Source organism: Sciurus carolinensis, chromosome 1 (assembly GCF_902686445.1).
Source record: "Sciurus carolinensis chromosome 1, mSciCar1.2, whole genome shotgun sequence".
In the NCBI taxonomy this organism is placed as follows: Eukaryota; Metazoa; Chordata; class Mammalia; order Rodentia; family Sciuridae; genus Sciurus; species Sciurus carolinensis.
This window is the reverse complement of record NC_062213.1, coordinates 166,313,439-166,337,577: the sequence shown is the minus strand read 5'-3', so window position 1 is coordinate 166,337,577 and position 24,139 is coordinate 166,313,439. Positions and strand designations below refer to the sequence as shown.

The following is a 24,139-nucleotide window of genomic DNA, read 5'->3' as shown; positions in this document are numbered from 1 at the left end:
GGTACCCCCCACCAAAAAAATAAAAAATAAAAAATAAAAAATAAAAAATCTGATAGAAGTGACTCACTTCTCTAAGATAAAGCCTCACAAGCAAGAAAAGGTTGCTGACTTTTGGCTAGAATAACAAAGCAAGTTTCCGTGATCTTATCAGCAGCTCAGATTGCCTGATGAGGTACTGCAAGAATCCGAGATAAGACTGATAGGCCTGATAATCTGGTAATTTCTGGTTTACCAAAATGTATCATAAGAGTACCCAGGAAGATCTGTGAAAAGATGTGCTACCTGGGCCTAGATCACTCTATATAATCACCTGAATTAGGATGTCTCTTAGATGAGAGACCAGGACCCAGACTCAAGGACTGGAGAATTTGCTTAGGCCAGAGACAAGATTCTCAGAAGATGCTTCTGGTTGGCAGAGAGGACAATACCTATCTCATAAGGAACCACATGAAGTCACACCAGTTGAAGGGCAAAGTCGTTATTTTAGAAGGGGCCTGGAGGTTCAGTTTATTGCTTTGGTTGAGATTCTCAAGATCAGAAACATTTTTATGCTATATACATTGGGGGGTATTTTTTAAGTGAAGCCTATTTTGAAAATGTCAGTTTGTTTTTGGTTTAAAAAATTTTAATTGGTTCTTTTTAGTTATACATGACACTAGAATCCATTTTGTCATAATTATAAAAGCATGGACTATATCTTGGTCTAATTTGGACCCAGTACCTCTCCTTCCCCTTCCCTCTTTTGATCCTTCTGCCATTTACTCATAGGTATTTTTTTTTTTTTTGAAGTCATAGATGGAAAGCATGTCTTTATTTTTATGTGGTGCTGAAGATCAAATCCAGTGCCTCACACATGTAAGGCAAGCACTCTGCCACCGAGCTACAGCCCCAGCCCTACTCATAGGTATTTTTTCTTAATTAATTTTGTGTGGATATATACAATGGTGAGATTCTCAGTCTGGTTTAATCACGTTAGAAGTAAAAGGAGACAAATACTTGAGTGGTTAATAATTATCAGAAGTGTTTCCACATACAACAAATTATATCTAACAAACAAGAGTAGAAATAGTTTGATTAAACTTAAATTGATACTTTTTTCTTTCTGCTGTGTTGGGGACTGAACCCAGGGCCTCATGCACACTGGGCAATCACTCTACCACTGAGCTACACTCCCAGTCTTGGACCAACATTTTCAAGAAGGAGGTGGGAGAACATAGGACAATTGTATAGTCGTTCCTTCTTATTTAGCTATTTCTTTATATAGCTTTGTTTTTGTAAGGGAGGCCTTTCTTAACAGTGGGTTCTCTGACTTCTGTAAGACTGCAGCATTTTGTATGTTTTCTCCCTCAGTTTGCTTTACAATTAAACCCATGTCTGATTAAGAAATATAATTATACACTATGGAGGGGAGAGACAACTTGGCTGCTTTAAAAAAAAAAAAAAAACAAAAACAGTAACTCAAAGCTATTCCCTATTTTCTTATGAAAGTAAGAAATGTCTTCTTGACAATGACAAGTTAGCAATCCCTCCTCTTCATCTGGATGTGTTCAAAACTTTCCAGTCCTCTATCTTCCAAAGCTAGTCAAACTATTTAAAAAACCAAAGCCTGCATTTTGTGACTAAAGTCCTACTTGATAAGTTGCTTAACTATATTTTGACTCAGAAATCTAAAGACTAGGTTGTGGGGTGAGTGCATGATTCACTCTTTAGTCAAATGGTACCACTGGAACTGTCAGTCATACTCTGTGTTTAAGGAAAGTACTGGTTTACAAAGTTTTTCCATATTTTGAGGTATAATGAATCATATTAAGATTCTGACATATTGTTATCTGATAGCATGCTTATTTTTACATTTGTTTTATTATAGGTAGAGGAATGGTAATATTAGTTTTTGTCAAGTGAAATTTATACCTAATTCTGTATCACAAGAGTATAACTCTTAGTGTCAAAATGAAAAATTTTCTCTGAAAATATTGTTATCTTATTCTTTTTTTTTTTTTTTTTTTTTTGCGGTACTGGGGATCGAACCCAGGGCGTTGTGCTTGCAAAGCAAGCACTCTACCGACTGAGCTATCTCCCCAGCCCTGTTATCTTATTCTTGATACTAATAGAGGACAAACAGTTCTCTGGAAAGACTCACTAAACAAAAACATACAGCCCGTGCAAAATGACATTAAATGTACTACTGAGAGGATCATTTCTGCTTCAACCCTGGCTATCTTGTTACATAACAGTAGACATGGAACACCTAACAATTCTTTTCTGGGTTAAGTAAGGGCGGGAGGGAAGACCAAGCAAATCAGATACTCAAATTTCAGCATATAATAATTCAAATAAAATTTTAATAATTTCAGTCCAATACAACTGAAAATGTAGTGTCTTTAAACAGCATTTTCTGCTAAATTTCAAATTACAGGTTTGTGGGCCATTTTTGAGCAGAAGCATCATATCCTACTAGGTATTCAGTTTATTAGCTAAGATAACTGACAGTATCGTGGCAGGAGGTGGGGAAGAACAATGATCAGCTCATAGAATTTGGCTAAGAAAGAAAAAAAAAATTCAATGCAGTTAACAAAGTAGCTACAGACATTAGTAAAATAAAAACAACCCCAAACATCCATGTCTTAAATTACTAGGAAAAAAAATACAGGTAAAGTTACAGCAAATACAGTCTTCACAGATTTGGGTAACTTTATTTGCATTTATAGTGATTTCTTAAGGCTATGACCAATGAAACCATTTTAAAAAGCTCTATGAAGAATGGAAATTTAAGTGTCTATGACACTTTTTAAAACAAAGCTTAAATTTCTGAATGAGAGAGATTCACTTTTGTAGGTAGAGGCCCTGCTTCTTCATGATCTTCAGTTTTAGATCTCACAACCACGAGAGAAGAAGCTGGATATCTGCTTAGCTTTTGTTCGTTCACAAATTCCAAGTCACCATAGATACTCAGCTTCTGCAAGAGAAAAATTAGCACACATCTGTAATTTGGATTATTAGGAACTTCTCCAAGTGATTTTGGTCAAGAAAATCTGAGTAATTTTTCTAACATTACACAAAACATAAAATTATTTTTATAATGAACAAAGGAGAAATACCAAAAAGGGGTAGGGTATTTATACTATAATATTCTAAAACAGGAAATAAAAACATTAATATGTATCAAAAAATTTTAAAAAAAGGGCAACACAAAATTCTACACAGGATGAGTAACTTTCCTGCTTCTTAAAATATGTTCTTGGGCTGGGGAGATAGCTCAGTCGGTAGAGTGCTTGCCTTGCAAGCACAAGGCCCTGGGTTCGATCCCCAGCACTGCAAAAAAACAAAAAACCAAAAAACCAAAAAAACGTTCTTAGTAAATTTCTAAACTATTATAATACTTTTATAATAAAAAAATATGCTTAAAATTATTATCTCGGCCAAGTATGGTTTCACATAGAGTTAAAGCCTAAAAGTAATACATCCAAATGGATATTTCCCACACATTTTCTAGAAAACATATCTTCTTAGAGAAGTACAGTCTCTTTCAGAGTATAGCACGCTCTCTGCTTTCCTTAACACTTTATACGACTACTATTTGTGCCACTTCAACTAAACACCTTATTAGCCATTGGTAAGGGGGTATACAGTAAAAAAATATAGGAGTTAATATAAGGACATGAACTTCATTTCAGTCTCAGTACTTTCAGTTTTGCAATCTCAATAAGGTCACCTAGACTCTGTAAGCCTGTTTATTCATCTATAAAATGGAATAATGGAACATGCTGCAGAATATTGGTAGACACTGTACTGACATACAAAATATGTGAAAATACTTTGCAAATTATAAAGAACTATTTAAATGTTAGTTATTAACACTATCCTAGCCTACTTTCTAGGTACCTGTATCTACTAAACCATGCCAATGACTTATTAGTAGATTTTATTTTAATTTCCAGCATTTCTTCTTTTCTAAGGTACTTTAGAGGCAGAAGAGAACTCCAGTTTATTTCAGTTGGATTTGATGTCAAAGACCATTATCTTATACTTAGTTATATAAATAACTTTCTTTCCTTGAAAGCTAAATTGAATCATCAAATTATAGCATTTTCCCAAACAAAAATTCTTTACCTTGTTGACAGTTATGTTTCTTGGGTCAGTTAAATTTTAATTATCAATTAAGTCACAATAGTATTTGCTCTCTGGGGTTAGCTATTAGAACACAACAACTCAGAATCAAACAGCCTAGTTTTGCTGCTTCTAAAGCAATAATTACTCCTTAAATTTGTGGAAATGTAAAGTTTTAAGAGGTTCAACTCAGAATCGAATGCTGATACTTCTTTTCAGTCTCAGAGAACCAGGAAGAGACACTTTACTCAAGACAATCAACATAAATGTCACCATGGTAGTTAACATCATAGAAAACCATTAACAATGATTCTTATGCTACAAACCTGTAATTTTCATGTGTGCCAACCTCAACTAGCTTAAAACCATCAAATCTTCTCTTATTCTATTAGTAGAGAGGCCTTGTTTTTTAAGTTAAACAAATAAGGCACCTAAAATGGCTTCATATGGCTCAGTCTTAAAATGGCCCAAGGGTTAGAATTAAATTTACCTCAGAGGGAACATACTGCTCTACAGCTGTAGCAACAGCTGCACAACAAATCCACAGCAACACCATCACCGAAAGGACAAGAGTCATGGTTAAAATCCACCCAGAGTTACTGAAGAAAAAAAAAAAAAATTGGTCATATTAAAATTTGAAAAAATAAAAAATAGGAGTCAATAATTAAAGGCAAGCAGCCTATGTACTTACCTGGTTAATATAATCAAAGCTTTGTGTACTATCTAAAAGTATTTTAAAAACACGCTAATAGAAGGAAACATTATAATAGCAGCTATTAGGGTGATATGATGTCGTTTCCTCCATTTCTAAAGTTTCTGTAAAATGGCTATATAACTTTTATAATAATGATGATAATGATAAAATCAAACATACTTTCTACTAAATACATACAATTAAACTACATTATTGTCAAGGGTACTTTCTAGTTACTAAATGAGATAAGACAAGTAAGTGTTCTATAAATTGAAGAGTCATATAAGTGTCGCATGTTATTTTTTGCAAGGTATTACAATGATACTTTAAGAAACTAAATATCCCAAAAAGTTAAGTTATAAATTGGGTAAATGACAAAATAATCATTTGTTTTATAAATAGACTCACAACTGGTTTCCAGAAGTCAGCTTACATATAACGATTCAAATATTTAATTTGCTACAATTTACTCGCACTTGAATTTAAAAGAACTCATCTATTATGAGGCACCTTGAAACTATTATAGTATATGATAATAAAGAGATAGTTATATTTTCATTATGATTAAAATATCTTTAGGTACAGATAATGTGGCCCAGAGGTTAAGTGCTCCTGGATTCAATCTCTAGTACCTAAAACAAAACAAAAACGATTTAAAGAACAGGAAAAAGTCAAGTTATTTTTTTAATATTTAAGAGTCTAATTGTTGGCCTGGGATAGCTCAGTGGTATAGCACTTGCCTACCACACATGAGGCACCAGGTTTGATCCCAGCACTACAGGGGAGTGTGGGATGGAGGGGAAGCAGGTAGGGACGGAGGAAGGAAAAGAAAGGAAGGAAAGGAAAGGAAAAGAAAGAAAAAGAGTCTTATTCTGAAAAAACTGTATAACATTGGCTGCCAAGCGGTGCAGTCAGTCCACAGGTCCCTGCCAAGAAGTGGCGGCAGAGTGGCAGAGTTGCAGAGCCACAGAGGGCCGGCCTGAGTACAGGTGGAAAGCATGGGCCTGCCACGAGTGCAAGGAGCCAACCACAATGGTGGGCCTGAGGTGGAGAAGACCAATGCCCCAGGTGGGTCAAGGCACGCTGACCTGTCATCCCACCACAGCTAGCTCAACACTGCCCAGTGGACACTTGCTCCACACAGCAATGCAACTCCAGACCCCACCCCCACTCCACTGAGCATGTATGATTCACTGACTTGGGAGAAAATGGAAGTAAGGCAACCCTGAATGGGATTCAGGGCTAACAAATAGCATTAGCACTTTTCCAAATTCTAACTAGCGTAATTTTGCATCAATAGTTAGTACTTCCAAACCCTGATTAGCATAAATTTGGACCCACAGCATTAAATATATAATGTAAACTTCTGTGCTATATAAACCCCAGTGGGAGTTGTTCCTATTTCTATTCTTCAATAAGTCTTACTCTTTCACTCACTCATCCTGGACTGTGGATTTCATTCTTCCAATTCATGAGAAAGAAGAAATTGATGGTGAGCTGCTGGTGTACTACAACACTGGAAGGCATGGCCCACCATGAAGAGCCTCAACACTTCTCCACTGCAGAGACCTGTAGCTTGTGCAGACCTCACATTCCAGCAGAAGTACAGAAATTCAGTGTCAATATGGTAGTCTCATTTTTCATATCTCTGCTTATCAGACACTGCCTAATAAATACCTATACTTACCAACATATTGTATTAAAAAGAAGGGAACTTTCTTGTAATGCCTTAAGTATTACAATTTAAAAAGAGTAAGAAATATTTTTAATGAAAAAAAATCAATATATGATTTCCAAAGCACCTCCAACATGTCTTAAAAAAACACCTACTTTTCTCTATATGATCCAGCCCTAACCTGAGTACTAAGGAATCTACTTCTATGAATGAGGATACACCTGATAATTGGATTGCAGTAGCAACTTGTTAAGATAGAAAACTGGGGCTCAGCCAGGCATGATGGCACACACCTAATAATCCCAGCTACTCAGGAGACTGAGGCAGGAGGATCCCAAGTTTGGCAACTTTGTGAGAACCTGTCTCAAAATAAAGTAAAAAGGTTAGGGATGTAGATTGGTGGCAAAGTGCTTGCAAAGCACATGTGAGGTTCTAGGATCCATCTCCAGTACTGCAAAAAAAAAAAAAAGAGAACCAGGGCTAATCTTACAGAGTTCATCATCTTCTTCAACCTCGGTAACAAAAAAATTACTACATCCTAAAGAGTCTCAACTATCTCTTTTACCTCCTATTCTGCCTGTCCACAGCCCTAGTTCAGGCCTCGTAATTTCTTGCTGATCTACCAAAGCTCTCCAGCCTGATCCTCTAATTTGTCTTTCATATTGAGGCTTCTTCCTGAGAATTAGATTTGATTATTTTGCCACTCCTGTCTGATTCCTATCTGCCTGTTTTGGTCCAATTTCTGGTTCTCCTAGACTTCCATAAATAGTAATATGCCTCATATTTAGCAGGAAGAGTTTATCTGAAAATTTTTTTGACATATATGCTACAACTAGCAAAAAACTCTATTCATCATTTAAGACTTACTTCTAGTTTCTTGGTGATCTTACCCTTGAAACTTCCAACAGATTTCATTCCTTATGCTCTGTATATGAGACATGTGTGGTATGCTGTGTGTATATTGCTACTGTGATGTTCATTATTTCCATGTTGGTCTAGACCCTAGAACTACATGGAGGCAGAGACTGACCATCTTTTCTAGGTGTTAAGTCCCCTAGCAGAGTGACTGGCACATGATAGAAAGAAATGACAAATGAAAAAATGAATGTGATCTTAATTTTCATTCTGCAGATGAGGCTATCTCCATAACAGTTATGTGGTACAATAAAAAACACTATTGAAGAGTTAGAAGACCAGATTCCACTAACTGGCTTGGTGATCTTGTAAATAATCATGGAAAAATTAAGATACTTTATGGCAGAACAGGATCAATAGAAGACGTAGAAGTAGCAAAACTAGATTTGTACTTTAACACAGTGGCTGTTTAACTTTGGGGGTAGTGAATTCATTTCACTGATCCACCTACTTATTATAGGGCATTCTGCCAAGAGTCAAATGAGATTACTGAGGGGAAAAAGGATTTTCTTTTTTTAGGGGTTGGGGGTGTAGCTCAGTTGTAGTGATACTCAGCAAGTGCAATCCCCAGCACCAAAAAAAAAAAAAAGTTAAAAAATTTTCACTTAAGTATAGGATACTATTATAATAATTCATGTTTATACATAGACACTTGTTAGGAAAAAAATCTCCAGTTATGAAGTTAGTTGTTTCATAAGTTAAACATTCACAAAATTTATTTTTAAATGTTACCCGATTTAAAAGAACCTAAAATATAATGACAAAAGGCAGTTTAGTCACCTGTAAGAAGCCAGGTACTAATAAGCACAGTGGTGCATGCCTGTAATCCCAGTGACTCAGGAGAAGCTAAGGCAGAAGAATTCCAAGTTCAGGGCCAACCTTAGCAACTTAGTGAGGCCCTAAGTTACTTAGTGAGATCCTGTCTCAAAATAAAAAATAAAAAGGGTTGGGGAGGTAGCTCAGTAGTAAAGTGCTCCAGGGTTCAATCTCTAGTACGCCTCCCCCTCCAAAAAAAGGCTGGTAATGCAGTATTGAAAATCAAAGATAAAAGATTAAACAATTATTTAAGTTTCTACAAATTTATAATTGTAACAAAACAAACCAAACTCCAAAAACAACCAAAATAATGACAAGATAAAAACTGCCTTTTTCTTTTTTGCACAAGTCAGGAGCAGGTTTATAAATGAAAGAAAGAAGAAATTTAAAGTTAAACCTTCATTTTCTCACACAATCTTTAAATATTTTGTTTAGTAAAAGATTAATTTTTAAGTTCCAAGAAACTGTTTTTATCATAAGAAATTAAAGGAAGCACAAAGTTTGGACAACTATAGCATTATATTTGAGACACAACAGCCCACTAGAATGTACACACTGTGAAACAGACCTGTTAACAGCTGTACAGAAGTGCTTGTTATCTGACGCAGGAGAAAACAATCAATAAGTGACATGGCCCACTGTCTTTCTTTCCTTTTTTTCCCCCTTTGTGGGGAAGGCAGCAGAGAAGGCTCATATTAGAACCCCTTGGAGGAGTGCAAGCATGTATACTTTGATAAAATCCTCTTCTCACCCTCAGAAAGCTCAACAGTCCTTCCTAAGAAAGAATAAGGTACCCTTTACTCCTGCCTCCCCATTTTGCCTTGTCACCCTTAAGAATCCCTGGTTTAGAGATGACATTCTTTATTGTATAATACAAAGCCTTTCTTAATTATAGTCTTTATCTGTCTCCTCTAGTCTCATATCTGGTCATGCAGATAAAAACAAAAACAAAAATCTGATCTCCAAACCATTCAAACATACTTTAAATTAAAACTTAATTCAAATATCTGGAGAAGCATATTTCTTGACATTTATCTAGGAATCCTAACAAGAAGAATGCTCTTGTGCTATGGAAAACAAAATAAAACAAAACACTCTGCTTGGGTTTTCCTAAAGTAGCATGGGAGAGGAGGAGCTGGGAAGAGGCTGGTCAATGGGCATACAGTTATAGTTGGGAAGAAAGAATAGGTACTGGCATTTTATTGCCCAGTTGGGTGACTACAGTTAATGATAATGTATTATACATTTTAAAATTACTAGAAGAGATGGTTTTGAATGTTTCACCACAAAGAAATGATAAAGGTTTGAGGTGATATGTTAATTACTGATTATTATATAATGTATACATATATCAAAATATCACATTGTGCCTCATAAATTTGTACAACTATGTATCAATTTAAAAATAGTATACTTAATTTATCTTCTCTACCCAAAAAGAGGCATACATACAGAGAGAGGCATCTTAAAAAGCCATCGCTTTCTCCATCCTCGAGATAGTTCCTGTGTGCTTGTGAACTTCTCATTTGTAGATCTGCTGAAATAATAAAGTACAAATTTATTATATCCTATATTCTAAAAGCTAGTCTCCTATGTCTGCTTCTACATATATTCACTCTACAGATATTCAACAGTTTTTATGCATGTAACCTTGACACATTTTATATGCTTGTAAGTTCCTTTCATACATCAAAAACCAAATGGATATTCTACCATATTATGGGTTTCCTGTCTTACTTTCAAATTCTTATTGACATTGATGCTTTTTGTTTAATTACATGTGGGCTTGAATTACAGAATTTAGTTTATTCTAGTCTAATTAAAGATGGTCTTATGGACCATCTATGTGCTATAATCATCCACCATTCCCACCCACCAATATAATCAGAAGGTTAATTAAATCAGCATCTAAAATAAGGTTCTTTATTACTAGGGATTAGATCAAGGGGTGCTTTGCCATTGAGCTACAACCTTAGTCCTTTGTATTCTTTATCTTGAGACAGGGTCTCACTAAGCTGCCCAGGCTGGTCTTTAATTTGTGATTCCTGCCTCAGACTCTTCGACTACCTAGGACTATTGGCATGTGCCCTGCTTGGTAGTCTGTAAAATTTAAAAGGTCAGCTCAGCTTTAGCTTGATGTCTTATGTTTCTATGAGTTAAAATTCACTTCTAACATGAAAATAAAAATAAAAATAGAATAAGGAACTCATACCATGGAGATGGAACTCATACTTTGGAGATAGATTCATTATTTGGTTAATTTATTGGGAAATATCAGAATATTTTATTAGTTGATACTCAAAAAATGAAACAACCTAAATATTTTAAAAATAGTGTTCTTAAGTGTGGTCCCCAGACTGGCAGCATCAGCAAAATGTGGAACTTGTAGAAACCCAAAATCTCTGATCCTCTCTCAGACATAATAAATTAGAAAGCTGCAGGTGGGCAGTCAACCCTACTATAACCAGATTTGACTGCTAATGTCTTTATCCAAGTCATTTAAAATAAAACTTACAGGACATTTTGCTTAGAGATGATTCTCTCAAGTTTGTAGGCTCCTGCTCCAACTGTGGTGCATACTGAATTTCTGGCTTAGACTAAAATGATAATGAAAGCAGTTAAGTCATTTGTCTTTCATAAGCTTTTTTTCCATAGCAAGTTCTTTAACATTATCTAAACATTTAAATTGAGAAAAAGTAACAGAAGTATGGTATAAAAAATAAAACACATCAACTATAATATGTTTTAATTGCACTTCCTGAACATAGATCTAGTGCTTTGCAAAGAAACAGATTTCTAGCATCATCAACTATTGAACCAGTTTAATTTTCTGACAAAAAGAGGAAAAAGAGCAAGAGAGGGAGAGCAAGAGGCAAATTATGACAAAACAATGCATTAAACACTGGACTTTGCAAAAATAATTTCTAACTCTAGTTGATCAGGAATAGTTCAGCTAACTGTCAAAAATTCTGGCTAAGCACGTTTATTTTTTTCTCATCTAAAACATTCCATTCTTTTCTAAGTATGAACAATTCATAAATTATAGGCAAACAGCCACATTTTCCATCTTTTATACAGCTCTAATTCTCTGAAATGGGGTTTCGCTATCCTAATTATAGTCAAATTGACACAAATTCTAGAGAGAAACAGCTAATCTCACATCTAATGAGGAAAAGGTAAGGGCTTCACTCCAAGTCAACTTAAGTTTTAATGGAAGCAGCTTTAGAACATAGAATTGCTCATGAATTAATTATTTCAGTGCTGCGGATAGAATCCAAGGCCTCACATGTGCTAGGTGAATGTTATACCACTGAGCTCCATCTCCAGACTAATTTTTTTTTTTTTTTTTGAGACATATCCTCCCTAAATTGCCAAGGCTAGCCTCAAATTTGCAATCCTCCTGCCTTAGCCTCCTTCCAAGTTGCTGGGATTACAGGCATGTACCACCATGCCCATAAATTTAAAGTTTTACTTACTACCAAATTAGGTACAAGGGACCCAAGTTCAGGATAGTGCTCAAAATGACATACTAGCCAGTCAGTAAACCTTAAACAGCAGTAGTAATTAAAAGGTGTACCATATTATCTAAGAGGAAGACAGTGTCCCAACATAATTTATGGACTTGTAAATTTGAGGAATTTACTGAATTAAATGGAAGATAGCATGGTAAGGTAGTATACTGTCCTTGAGTTAAAGCACCCTGAATTTGAAGCCTAATTCTGTCACTTAACTGGCAGCATGACTTTAAACAGACTAAACTCACAGTTCCCTCATCACAATAAAACAGGGACAATATAACCTCATAAAGTCATATGAAGATGTGAGATAATATAGTTGGCTTTCCATATATCATCCATGGGTTTCACTTCTTTGGGTTCTGTAACCATGGACTCAACCAATCATGGATCAAAAATATTTGGAAAAAGATTTGTACTGAACCTGTATAGACTTTCCCCCATTGTCACTGAATGATGTATTATAACAACTATTTACCTATCTTTTACACTGTGTTGGGCATTATAATTAACCTCAAAATGAGTTAAATGTACTGTTTAACAATGTATCAGTCAACAACAGCCTGCATATTTGATGGTGGTCCCATGACTGCAACATACAGTCATGTTGTAGTCATCCTAGTTTAAGTGCTCACTGTGTGGTTTACACAACAAAGAACTTGCCTACTCATGTATTTTTCAAACTGTGTCCCATTATCAAGTGACACATGACTGTACATGGGAGGGTTGTGTAGGTTATAGGCAAATACTACACCATTTTATATAAAGGTTTGTAGCATCTTAAAATTTTCGTATCCACAAAGATTACTGGAACAAATCCCCCATAGATAACTCAGGGATAACTGTATATGTAAAATGCCTAGTATAACAGAATTTTCTAAGAACAGCAGCTATTATCATATCACATGGTAAACAAAGAGAGCAAAAGTTACCTCTAATAAGAAAAATGTTTCTTCCATAGTTCTCTTAAAAGAATTATGAGGAAAAGCACTTTTATTACGTCATATTACTTTCCTCTAATATCCATATGCTATCTACCACTATTTATGTTAAAAATATATTAATTATTCTTATCAATATCTAAAGATTTCATTTTTATTAATTAAACCGCAATAAAATTTAGATGATTCAGAGTTCTAATTAGGTAAGAACAAAAAGGCTTTAGATAAGGCTTCCAGGGCACAAGAAAGGGTAAATTACACTGTGTCCTGATGTCCGGTATTTTCATGAAGGTAAAATAAGTAATTATTATTTAATGATATTTATTTGTAAGTGACTGAGTATATGGTTATATACCAAGACATTATTTAAGACCAATATGTTTACTGTATTTATTTAGATGGATCTATGAAACATGATAGTCACCTGGAATATAACTATTTTTCCATCATCAGCTTGAAGATAAAAAGTCCATGAAGAGGTTATGAAGCTCTGTGCAGAGTCCATCATGTCACTCCAGAATGATCTCACCAGAGTTAAAGGGAAGAGGAGATGCATTTTTGGCATCAGGGACATGAGCTGAAAAACCAAAAAATTTAAATCATGAGGAATACATTATACACGTATGTTCAATATTCCTCAACTCCTTATTAGGATATGAAGAATAATTACATGAATTTACCATAATCACTAGCATTAAACTCTTAGTTACCTATGCAAATTAACTATGGCAAAGCTTAAAATACCAGGCTCCTTTAATTGCACCAAACATTTAAGCTACTTGTCCCCTCTATCACAATAACAGGCTTTTGAGTTGGATCCAAAAATATGGACTCTAAAGATTTCATTAAATACAGGCTAATATGGTCTTAAGAGGTAGAATGGGAGGGGACAAATCATACCATTCTCATCTTTAATGTTTTCATGTAGAATAAATCATGCTATTATGAACACTAATAGAAACAAAGAAGGAAAAAAAATCAACTGAAAGAATATATGCATAACATGTGAGAATCTGGTAACAGAATCGGGTGAGGAGATTATTTTAGGGTTGAATATATGTAGTAGGTGCCACTGATATATTTAACATAATTGGTATCACCTCCTGTCTAACTCTGACTTATTTAGTAGCACTGGGATCCTCCAGAGCACAAGTGTGAAATAACACTTGCTGAACTTTAGGGACAGCTTGGGTTGTTATATTTCCAAAGTGAGGCATTATGGGATATTTGAAAACAGTTTTTTTAGAACCAGAAGACCTATATTCAGGATCCAATTTTCCCACTGAATAGTTGAGAACTCTTTCAAAGATTCACTGAACAAGCACTTACTGATGTTACAAATTCAAAGAACCTGGGGATCGTGTGTGTGTGTTAATCAACAATGAATATCTATATTTAATCTGAATAATCTATAAAAAATGGATGTTCAACACAGGGTGATATGTGAATACAGTGAGAGGCACCTAATCCAAAGTGGGGTGAGAGGTAGTTAAAAGGTTTCATAGGGGTTGGGGTTGTGGCTCCGTGGTAGAGCATTTGCCTAACATGTGAGCACTTGGTTCAATTCCCAGCACCACATGTAAATAAATAAAATAAAGGTCCATCAACAACTTAAAAAATATTTTTAAAAAAAGGTTTCATAAAGAAATGACACTTGTTTAGAGTCAAGGATTCACTAGGTACATGGGAGTAGAAAACACATGAAATAGCATGCCATAACTTAAGAACTGTTCAATATGTACACAATAAGCAGAAAAGGAACTTAAAACATTTTAAATGTTTAGTGGCTCTTAAACATTTGAAAATATGCTTAATGCTGCTTAAGATAAATACAAATTAAAATTACAATAGATTGCCAAGGGTTGGGGAGAGGGGGGAGGAATAGTGACTGCTAATGGGTATGAAATTTCTTTTGGGGGTAACAAAAATATTTTGGAAATAGATGGTAATGAGGTTGCACAACTTTGTGAATATACTAAATATCACTGAATTATACACTTTAAAGGGTGGGTTTTTCATATTACGTGAATTATATATTAATTTTAAAAACTGGTACAAGTCCCACGGAGGAATATGTTGCTCTTTTTCTCAAAATTAAAAATGCACACACCTCTTAACACAGCAATTCTATACCTATGATTTTACTGTATAGGTATATTCACAAATGTGCACAATATAGAGTATCATTTATAAAAGAAAAAGATTAAAAACAATCTACATGTTTACAAATAAGGGATTGCTTACATAAATGATACACCTATATGAAATATTATATAGTGGAAAAATGAGTACAAGTTCTTCATTTATACCTATATCTACAAAAAATAAATATGTATATTCTTTTATATGCATAAAATTCCTCTGTATTGGTAATCTTGGCTACATAATGGAGGAAAATTTAGTGCTTAACAGAAACAGGAAACTTTTCACAGATGGGGAGTGGAAGAATAGCAACATACTCTTCATAGGAATGTATATACCATTTTTATCTTTTGAGTTTTGTACCATGTGACTATATTTCCTATGTAAAAATTAAGAACCTTTCTGCTAGTATGTTTGGAGTAGAGTATGAGGAGAAGGGAATTTTAAGAGATGACACTGGAGAGGTAATCAGGAGCTAAGTTGTGATTAGCAGTATGAACTTAACCTATATGTATTTGGGAGGTACTGAATTATGTAGAATAATAAATTCACAGGAGATAAAAGAATGACATAATATTTGCATTTAAAAAAAACAAATATCTAGACCCAGAGTAAGGGTTAAAGTGGAAAAATTATGAAAATTAATTTAGCAATACTGGTAAGAAATGATGATTAGTTGATTTAAGGCAATGGCAACTGGGATGCAGAACAAGGACTCAAATATTAATTTCTCTTATGCTCAGTTTTTTCATATGTAAAATGGGATATTTCCATTGAACATAAGAATTGAAATGAAAATATAGAAGTATAATTTTTAACAGAAAAGCATTGTTTAGAAGTTATTATCCAACTGATTTTTACTTGCAAATATAATTTGTTTGATGAAAACAAAATGTAAAATACAACACTAAAACAGGATCAAGTGGGTTTAAGCACTTCAACCAATACAAGTCAGAACCATGGTGCAGGCAATTTTGAAAGGCAATGTTGTTTCATACTTGTTCTTGTCTCAATTCAGCGAATGGCAGCTGATTCTGGCAACCAAGATGGCAAGCATATTGCTCATCAGACTGGGAATATGCTTCTGTACATGCTGAAAGAGAAAAGCAGTCAAATTTAAAAAGAGACGGGATGAAAAGAGAATGGATAGAAAAAAAAGGATTTGGTATTTTATAAAGTAATTTCTTACACTTAAAAAAGTATTTCATCAACGTCAATTTCCAACTTTGGTAATAGTAGGAAGTGTATTATTTTAATAGAACTCTACATTGTCTCCCTCCCACAAGTCAAATGTTTCATGTAATAATCTATTAATTACACACCCAGGTTCTGGCTATATGATGGCATTCATATAGCGGGAAAGCATGGACTAGTGCCCTGAAGATGTCATTCGAAGTCTTAGCTCCATCATTTGTTGTAATAGGATGAGGTGTTTAACCTCTGATTATTGATTTCTAAAGGTCTAAAATGGAAATACCGCTTCCTACCTCAGATTAATGAAATAGTACATATTAAGTGATTTGTACAAATATTTGAGATTACTGTTAAAAATGGATCACTTAGTTGAGAAAAAAGGGTAACAGAATGGCAAGGGAAAAATAAAATGAAGCAACTAGTTTAACACCCTAAATTCACTCAATTACAAAGCAATAGTAACAAAAACGGCATGGTATTGGTACCAAAATAGACAGGGAGATCAATGGTACAGAATAGAGGACACGGACACAAACCCAAATAAATACAATTTTCTCATACTAGACAAAGGGTCCAAAAATATGCAATGGAGAAAAGATAGCCTCTTCAACAAATGGTGCTGGGAAAACTGGAAAATTATATGCAAGAGAATGAAATTAAACCCCTATCTCTCACCCTGCACAAAACTCAACTCAAAATGGATCAAGGACCTCGGAATCAGACCAGAGACCCTGCATCTTATAGAAAAAAAAGTAGGTCCAAATCTTCAACTTGTTGGCTTAGGATCAGACTTTCTTAACAGGACTCCCATAGCACAAGAAATAAAAGCAAGAATCAATAACTGGGATAGATTCAAACTAAAAAGCTTTCTCTCAGCAAAGGAAACTATCAGTAATGTGAAGAGAGAACCTACAGAGTGGGAGAATATCTTTGCCACTCATACTTCAGATAAAGTGCTAATTTCCAGAATCTATAAAGAACTCAAAAAACTCTACACCAAGACTACAAATAATCCAATCAACAAATGGTCTAAGGAAATGAACAGACACTTCACAGAAGAAGATCTACAAGCAATCAACAAACATATGGAAAAATGTTCAACATCTCTAGTAATAAGAGAAATGCAAATCAAAACTACCCTAAGATTTCATCTCACCCCAATTAGAATGGCGATTTTCAAGAACACAAGCAACAATAGGTGTTGGCGAGGATGTGGGGAAAAAGGTACACTCATACATTGCTGGGGGGTTGCAAATTAGTGCAGCCACTCTGGAAAGCAGTATGGAGATTCCTCAGAAAGCTTGGACTGGAACCACCATTTGACCCAGCTATCCCACTCCCTGGCCTATACCCAAAGGACTTAAAATCAGCATACTACAGAGATACAGCCACATCAATGTTCATTGCTGCTCAATTCCCCATAGCCAGATTGAGGAACCAACCTAGATGCCCTTCAGTTGATGAATGGATAAAGAAACTGTGGCATATATATGCAATGGAATATTACTCCGCAATGAAGAATGATAAAATTATGGCATTTGCAGGCAAATGGATGAAAATGGAGAATATCATGCTAAGTGAGATAAGCCAATCTCAAAAAACTAAAGGATGAATGATCTCGCTGATAAGCGGATGAGGACATATAATGGGGGGTGGGAGGGGTTAGCATTAGGGTTAGGGTTTGGTTTAGGGTTAGGGATAAGGAGGGTGGTAAGAATGGAGGAAGGAAGGACTGTATAGAGGGAAAAGAGGGGTGGGAAGGGTGGGGGGGAAGGGAAGAAAAAAAATAACAGAATGAATCAAACAACATTACCCTATGTAAATTTATGATTACACGAATGGTATACCTTGACTCCATGTACAAATAGAGAAACAACATGTATCCCATTTGTTTACAATAAAAAAAAAAAGAACACCCTAAATTCTAAGAAAACTGAACCAGAAAATGTTCTTTAGTAGGTGATTCTAAAGTTAAAATGGCTTTTTATCAGACATATTCTCTCCATTTCGTTCATTAAAGCCATTTCTTTCTTGTGATATAATTCATCAATATAACAATTTTGTTTTTCTTCTCGATTCAGTCATGCATTTATAATACACTTCTCAAAGGTGCTAGGTATTAAATTGAAAAGCATTATGCACATATAAAGATGGTAAGTTAGAAGACTGAGCCATAAAAATTACTATGAACCATGGCATAGTAATAGGGGGAAAGGTGCCTCCTCTACACTGAATAAACTGTAACGAGGGGAAAATTCCATTATAGTTATTTATAAATGTCCATTGAGTCCTGATTATAGATTTCTTTTATTAAAAACAACTCTTTTAGCAAAAGGTAAGAACAGTGATTCAACTGGTGACAAAGCCTCTGGTTACTTCTTTTATTTCCATGAGCAACAAAGAATATACTATTAAATACTGAGTCAAAGGCCTGATTCAGTAAAAAACCTTCAAGTTAAGTTAACTAACCTATGATTGAAAGGCTTAGTAAAATTATACTGCTTCTGAAATAGTAGTGATGAATTACAAGTAGGGTAATTACTGCTGCATTTGTCGAAACAGAATATTTAAACAAAGGTGTCCTATCCGTAGTACAAAATAAATACTATCTCAACAAACAGATGAAAATTAAAGTCCATGAAATTTCTAGAAACAGCTATTAAAACTCTAAATTCATAATAATTACAATATGCTGGATGACTAATTTAAACAGTATGTCATTTTCTAAGAAAAGTACATAAAAACATAATACAACTCAAAGAAAACACCAATGTTATATACAGCTGATGTCATTAGCATAGCTTCTTACCAGATTCACATTCCAATTTGGTTCGATTTAAGTCAATTCCATCATCCACAAACTGACAAATTGAAAACAGTCTGCAACCTCTCTGACATGCATACAATTCCTCTTCCTGGGGAGGTCAAGAACAGGGAGGATTACCAAAAATAAGATTTTTCTCTCAGGTGAAAAAAAGTCAAGAAAAAAGCAGAGTTAGTAGGGTTTAAACCATCCAGTGAATTTTATAACTGTAAGAAAAAAAATGAAAGGAGCCAGGTAACACCCCAAATCTGTACAACATAAAGAGGGTTTAGTTCCTCATTTTAAAAGAGATACCATGAAAAAAGTCTAGTAGCCCAAACTATCATCTTTTTCCCATATTCTGTGGTCACTATTTGTGGGGAAAAAAAATTGAAAATAAAAATGCCAGTGACATAATCAGAATCCTAACAAAGGGAGAAAGTAAGAAGTATCCCATGACCAAAGGTGTGCTTCTGCTACATGCATGTTTATATAAACCTTAGGCCGATGGTGACTAGCTTCACATGGCAAATGATGACACAAAGGCCTGTTGATAAAATAGGTATAAATCTATAAAGATGCTTATGTGAAAGAATTTCTTAAGCTTGGCTTACTTGAACTGCAAACATAAACAACAGCAGAGTAACATAGAAAAAGCAACTACAATTGGGTGGACCTGAATCAAACCATTTAAGGGAGAAACAGCACAAGTTACTTTACCTGTCAAAATCTCAGGTTTCTCATTATGAAAGGAGACAACAGTTATTATCTCCAAACTCCTCAATAATTCTAGAAGACACCTATTCCTAGCAACAGTGCCTGAGACATAGAAGGTACTTAACAAAACTAACAACAGTGTTTTCAACAGGTTTTTTTTTTTTTTTTTAATAAAAAATACATATAGTTTTCAAAACAGACTAATGCATATGGGGAAGCCCCTTCAACTTACTGCGTGGTCCACTGTGTACAAACTGGCAGGCACCTAATAAGGAAACAGCATGTGCATACACCAGTTAGCAACTAATGGAATACAATGGTATGCATTTCTTTCTGGCAGAAGAATTAGTAAAATTAATGTAGCAGCAACAATCCATAAGAGATGGCTGCAGGTCTGATATCAAATAAGTTTTATTATACAACTTCAAAGGTTTTTGGACCTCACTTTTAGCTGCATTTATTGTTAAGGTGAAATATAACAATAAGCTATACCACATGCCATTTCATTTTCAGATTATGCTTTCTTTTGTTAAACCAACCCAAAGAGCCATCCAGTACCAATTTCAGAAAACCATATGACATGGCAAAAAGAGTCAAGGTCAGGAATCAGCCCTGATTGGAAGTTCAGCCTTTCCACTTGCTTTGTACAACTTTGGGCAAGTTACTTAATCTTGCTGAGCCTCTGTTATAAAATGAGAATAATACTCTTCCGACAATCTTGAACATTGCTTTACCACTGAGTACATCTCAAGTCTTTTTTTTTTTTTTTTTTAATATTTTTAGTTGTAGATTGGCACAATACTTATTTATTTTTATGTGGTACTGAGGATCAAGCCCAGTGCCTCACATGTGCTAAGCAAGCGCTCTACTACTGAGCTATAACCTGAGCCCAAGTCTTTCTATTTTTAATTGGGAGACAAGGTCTCACTAATTTGTGGAGGCTGGTCTCAAACATGGGATACTCCTGCCTTAGCTTCCCTCCCAGTCACATGCACCATGGTGCTAGTCTGTACCATATTAACACTTAGCATATTATATAACACCAGGTACAATGTAGGCACTCAACTGGTAGCTTATTAAGAATCATATCATTTTAAGTATTTCATATTCTATATATTATTATCATTCTGAGTACAGTAAATATTTCATGCTCATGTATCTCAAATGACTGGAAAGCTTGCATAAAACATTTCCTCTGATATAGGGTGGAAAGAAATGGTACTTCCCACCACACTGAATATCAGCTAAGTAATTCGGTCCCTCAAAGATTTACCTATAGCTTTTAATGCATTTTCTTATCTTGAGCTAAGCCAAGCTAACTATTCTCCCCTTATTCAGCACTAGTAATACTACACACACCAAAATGGTTTTGTAATATATAACAGAAAAACTAGTTATCTGTTAGGCACTATGCTACGAGTGTCTCACATTTTATCTTTAATTCTCATACTAGCACTGCAAAATGTGAGGTGGTGTTTTTTAGGTGAGAAAATGAAGTTATGATCAACAAGGGCACAAACATAATAATAGTGGATCTGGAAATAAAAAGTAGGCTTACAGGGTTCCAAGGTCTACCTTGTTTAAAAAAAAAAAAAAAAAAATTGGCTGGGATCCTGGCTCAGTGGTAGAGTCCTTGCCTTGCATACGTGAGGCACTGGGTTCAATCCTCAGCACCACACAAGATGAATAAAATAAAATAAAGGTATTGTGTTCATCCACAACTAAAAAAATTTTTAAAAATTACTGCAATGGCTCTAATTAGCTTTGTGATTAACGTGACTTATGCCTCTTATATTTGAACCCTGACAAATTATGCAACTTCACTTTTAAGGACAAAGGATAAAATATAATAACTACTTACAAACAGGTATTCTACTTTCTTGCAATAAATAATTAATTCTGAAATATGAGTAACTAAAATGAGATTTCTATGTTCCAGTTACAAGTATAAGATCAAAAGAGGCTATGTGAGCTTATAAATTCATTTAATTTCTTATAACACACACTGCTTTTTCTTGAATGGCAAAGTATAATAATTTGGTGTAGGGCCAATAGAAATCAGTGAAATAAATATATTAAATACCTGCAATGCAATTTTATAATAGGTGGCAGCTTGGGGCAGCTAGTTTGATGACTGAATTCCTGTTTCACTACTTCTTTGTCATAGAACCTTGGGCAAGTCACTTAACTTATCCTAGTCTCAATTTCCTTAATTGTAAAACACTACTTGACAAACACTACTTTGCATGATTGTTGTGAGAATTAGAGAAACCAATATGATAAATTCCCCATCATACAGGTTAACAGATAGTAGAGAGTCAATAAATTTTAAGTCCAGGACATTTAGGGAGCCATAGGATTTAGAGTTCCTGGTAAGAACTGCTTTAATGAATAAATAAACATGACTTATCAATAAAACACCAATTGTTACAGAATGGTGGCTATTTAAAAAGTACTGAAAGGTTCCCAGGATGTATATCCTTTCAAATTATTTAATTATTTTTCCAATATTCTGCCTCATACCACATATTTGTTAGGAAAATCTCAAAAAAGGAAACAAACACTAGAATAATACAAAGTAAGTCTTAGTCTTAATTCTAGGCCAAATCAATTACTAATGAATTTCCTCATAACAGTCTCTTAACGATATGAAATCTGTTTGTAAGAAGATAAAAATGTAGTTAGAGGCAGTATTCATTGATTTAAGTCTGCAAGTCTTAATTTCTCATTTCTCTCGATTGATATCTTCCACTCTGAAAATTTTAGAAAAATCTTATTTCCTATGTTTTAAAATTGATAATCCTTATGCGATTAAGTAAACAAAGTACTGAAAGTAATACCATTTAGAGCTTTTAAAAGACCTGAAAACACTTGCCAATACGGAACATCCTAAATGTCACTGGAACTGTCTTCATAGCTACTCTGTAGTTGCAGAGGGCGAAAGCGGCAAGTCACAATGGTTAAGCAAATAGCATACAAGAAATGAAGGGGAAACAAGGGAAAAAGAGTCCGGCAACATCGGCAAAAGCATTTATAAAGTAAGTGGGGGGGGGCATATACCCAAATTATATGTGGGGAAGGTGTGGGGAGAGTCGACAAGCAGATTAGAATGCTGAGTAAACAGAGATCTTAAGGAGCTGAAAAACAACTTTGAGAAGTGGGACGGAATTAAAGGCAGCAGCCAGGGGCTAGGAGCAGGGGGCAGGGAGTGCGAATAGGGTCGCTCCTCTCCCTAACCTGTGAACACCCTTCTGAGGGCAGCCTAATCTTTACCCACCCTACGGATTCCGTCTTCTGCACAGAGTAGTCAGAACTGTCTTTTGTTTTTGAAGGCAGAAACCTAAATGCTGCTACTCCAAGACACTCCAAGTCTTAACGGCCACCTACCAACATAGGCGGAAGCCCTTGCTGGACGTCTCACAACTCCTGGGGCTGCTTAACACTGCTCAGACTATAGTGAAATTGTCTACTTGTCTGACTCCCCACTCTGCGCTCCCGAACCAGAGGCGCTCAGTAAACATGGGTACGAATCAGTCTTCCGCTGCCCCGTGCATCTGCGCCTCCCTCCCTACCCCTTGCGCTGCTTGCAGGCGAGAGCCCGCAGTCATCATCCGCGTCCTCCTCCCACTTAGAACTCGACTCCGCTGCCGCCCCGCAAACTCCTAGAGAAAAGCGATCGCGTCCTTCTCATCTTGGGGTCCCCCAGCCTATCACCGAGTAGTGCAGCACAAACTTCCGATAATGAAAGCAAGAACGGGGTGCAGGCACAATTAGGCAGGAAAACAGGGGCTACACGGGAGATCGCGGCTCAAGGGCGGATTCACTGCCAGGGTCCCAGGGGCGACAGTGGTGTGGGGCGCCGAGATGGGCGGCCAGGGAAAGGTGGAAGCCCGGTTCGGACGGGCCCTACCTTGGGGTAGGTGTGCAAGGGATAGGTCAACTGGCAGGCCCGGTGGCAGGACGCCGTATCACCCAAGACCGAGTCAAACGCTTCAGCCGCAGCGGTCCCCGAACCTCCGGCCAGGGCCATGGTCAGCAGCAGCAGCGGCGGGAGACCCAGTTGGGCCCGGACCCAGAGGCTCGCCTTCGGCGCCGCCATTTTGTTCCCCACTGTCAGAGCAGCTCCGCTTGTTGCTGTTTTCTTTTCAGGGTTTCTCCTCCTTCCGGGCCAGCCCCCTCCCCGCCCCGCCGGCTGCCGCTTCCGCCTCCGCCTCCGCCGTTGCCTCGGCTCCGCCCGGGCCTTCCCGAAACTGCCGCCGCGGGCCCCACCTCCGGGACTAGGAACCTCTAGGCCGGCGTGGGGAGGTGGGCTCAAGCATCGCGAGTTTCCGCGAGGAGCGGCGCCGACTCCGCCCCTCGCGAGGCAGACTGGGGCTTGTAGTTCTCCGCGGCGCCCGGCGGCGTGCCGGATGGGGATCGGCACCCAGGGACAGCCACCGCCCTGGGAGCCCCGCCCGCCCTGCGCGGTGTATTCTGGGGAGTGTGGTTCGCCTTGCGGGCGGAACCACCCCGGAGGGATTGGGTGCCTGAGCGAGCAAGGAGCTCACTGTTCCGACGCCCGCGGCCAGCCGGGAGCTTCACGGGGCGCTCCTTGGAGGGGCGCAGCTGCTGCCCGGGCTG

At 36.5% G+C, this 24,139-nt stretch overlaps 1 protein-coding gene across 4 annotated transcripts; it reads right to left on the bottom strand.

The window, feature by feature from the left end:
• Positions 1 to 2,322: 2,322 nt before the first annotated feature.
• Tmem59 (transmembrane protein 59) lies at positions 2,323 to 23,840 on the bottom strand. Of its 4 annotated transcripts, none has more exons than XM_047549453.1 (9): positions 23,430 to 23,840; positions 19,752 to 19,784; positions 18,809 to 18,914; positions 15,804 to 15,898; positions 13,088 to 13,240; positions 10,723 to 10,804; positions 9,660 to 9,744; positions 4,598 to 4,706; positions 2,323 to 2,956 (listed from the first exon to the last, which is right to left on the bottom strand). In XM_047549453.1, exons 1-9 carry the CDS (start codon positions 23,616 to 23,618, stop codon positions 2,801 to 2,803), a joined length of 1,008 nt encoding a protein of 335 aa, XP_047405409.1. In that variant the 5' UTR covers positions 23,619 to 23,840; the 3' UTR covers positions 2,323 to 2,800. The 4 variants fall into 4 exon arrangements, with proteins under 4 accessions (XP_047405409.1, XP_047405418.1, XP_047405428.1 ...); XM_047549462.1 differs by having other exon boundaries at positions 9,660 to 9,741; XM_047549472.1 differs by lacking the exon at positions 19,752 to 19,784 and having other exon boundaries at positions 23,430 to 23,837.
• Between the last annotated feature and the right edge of the window lie 299 nt (positions 23,841 to 24,139).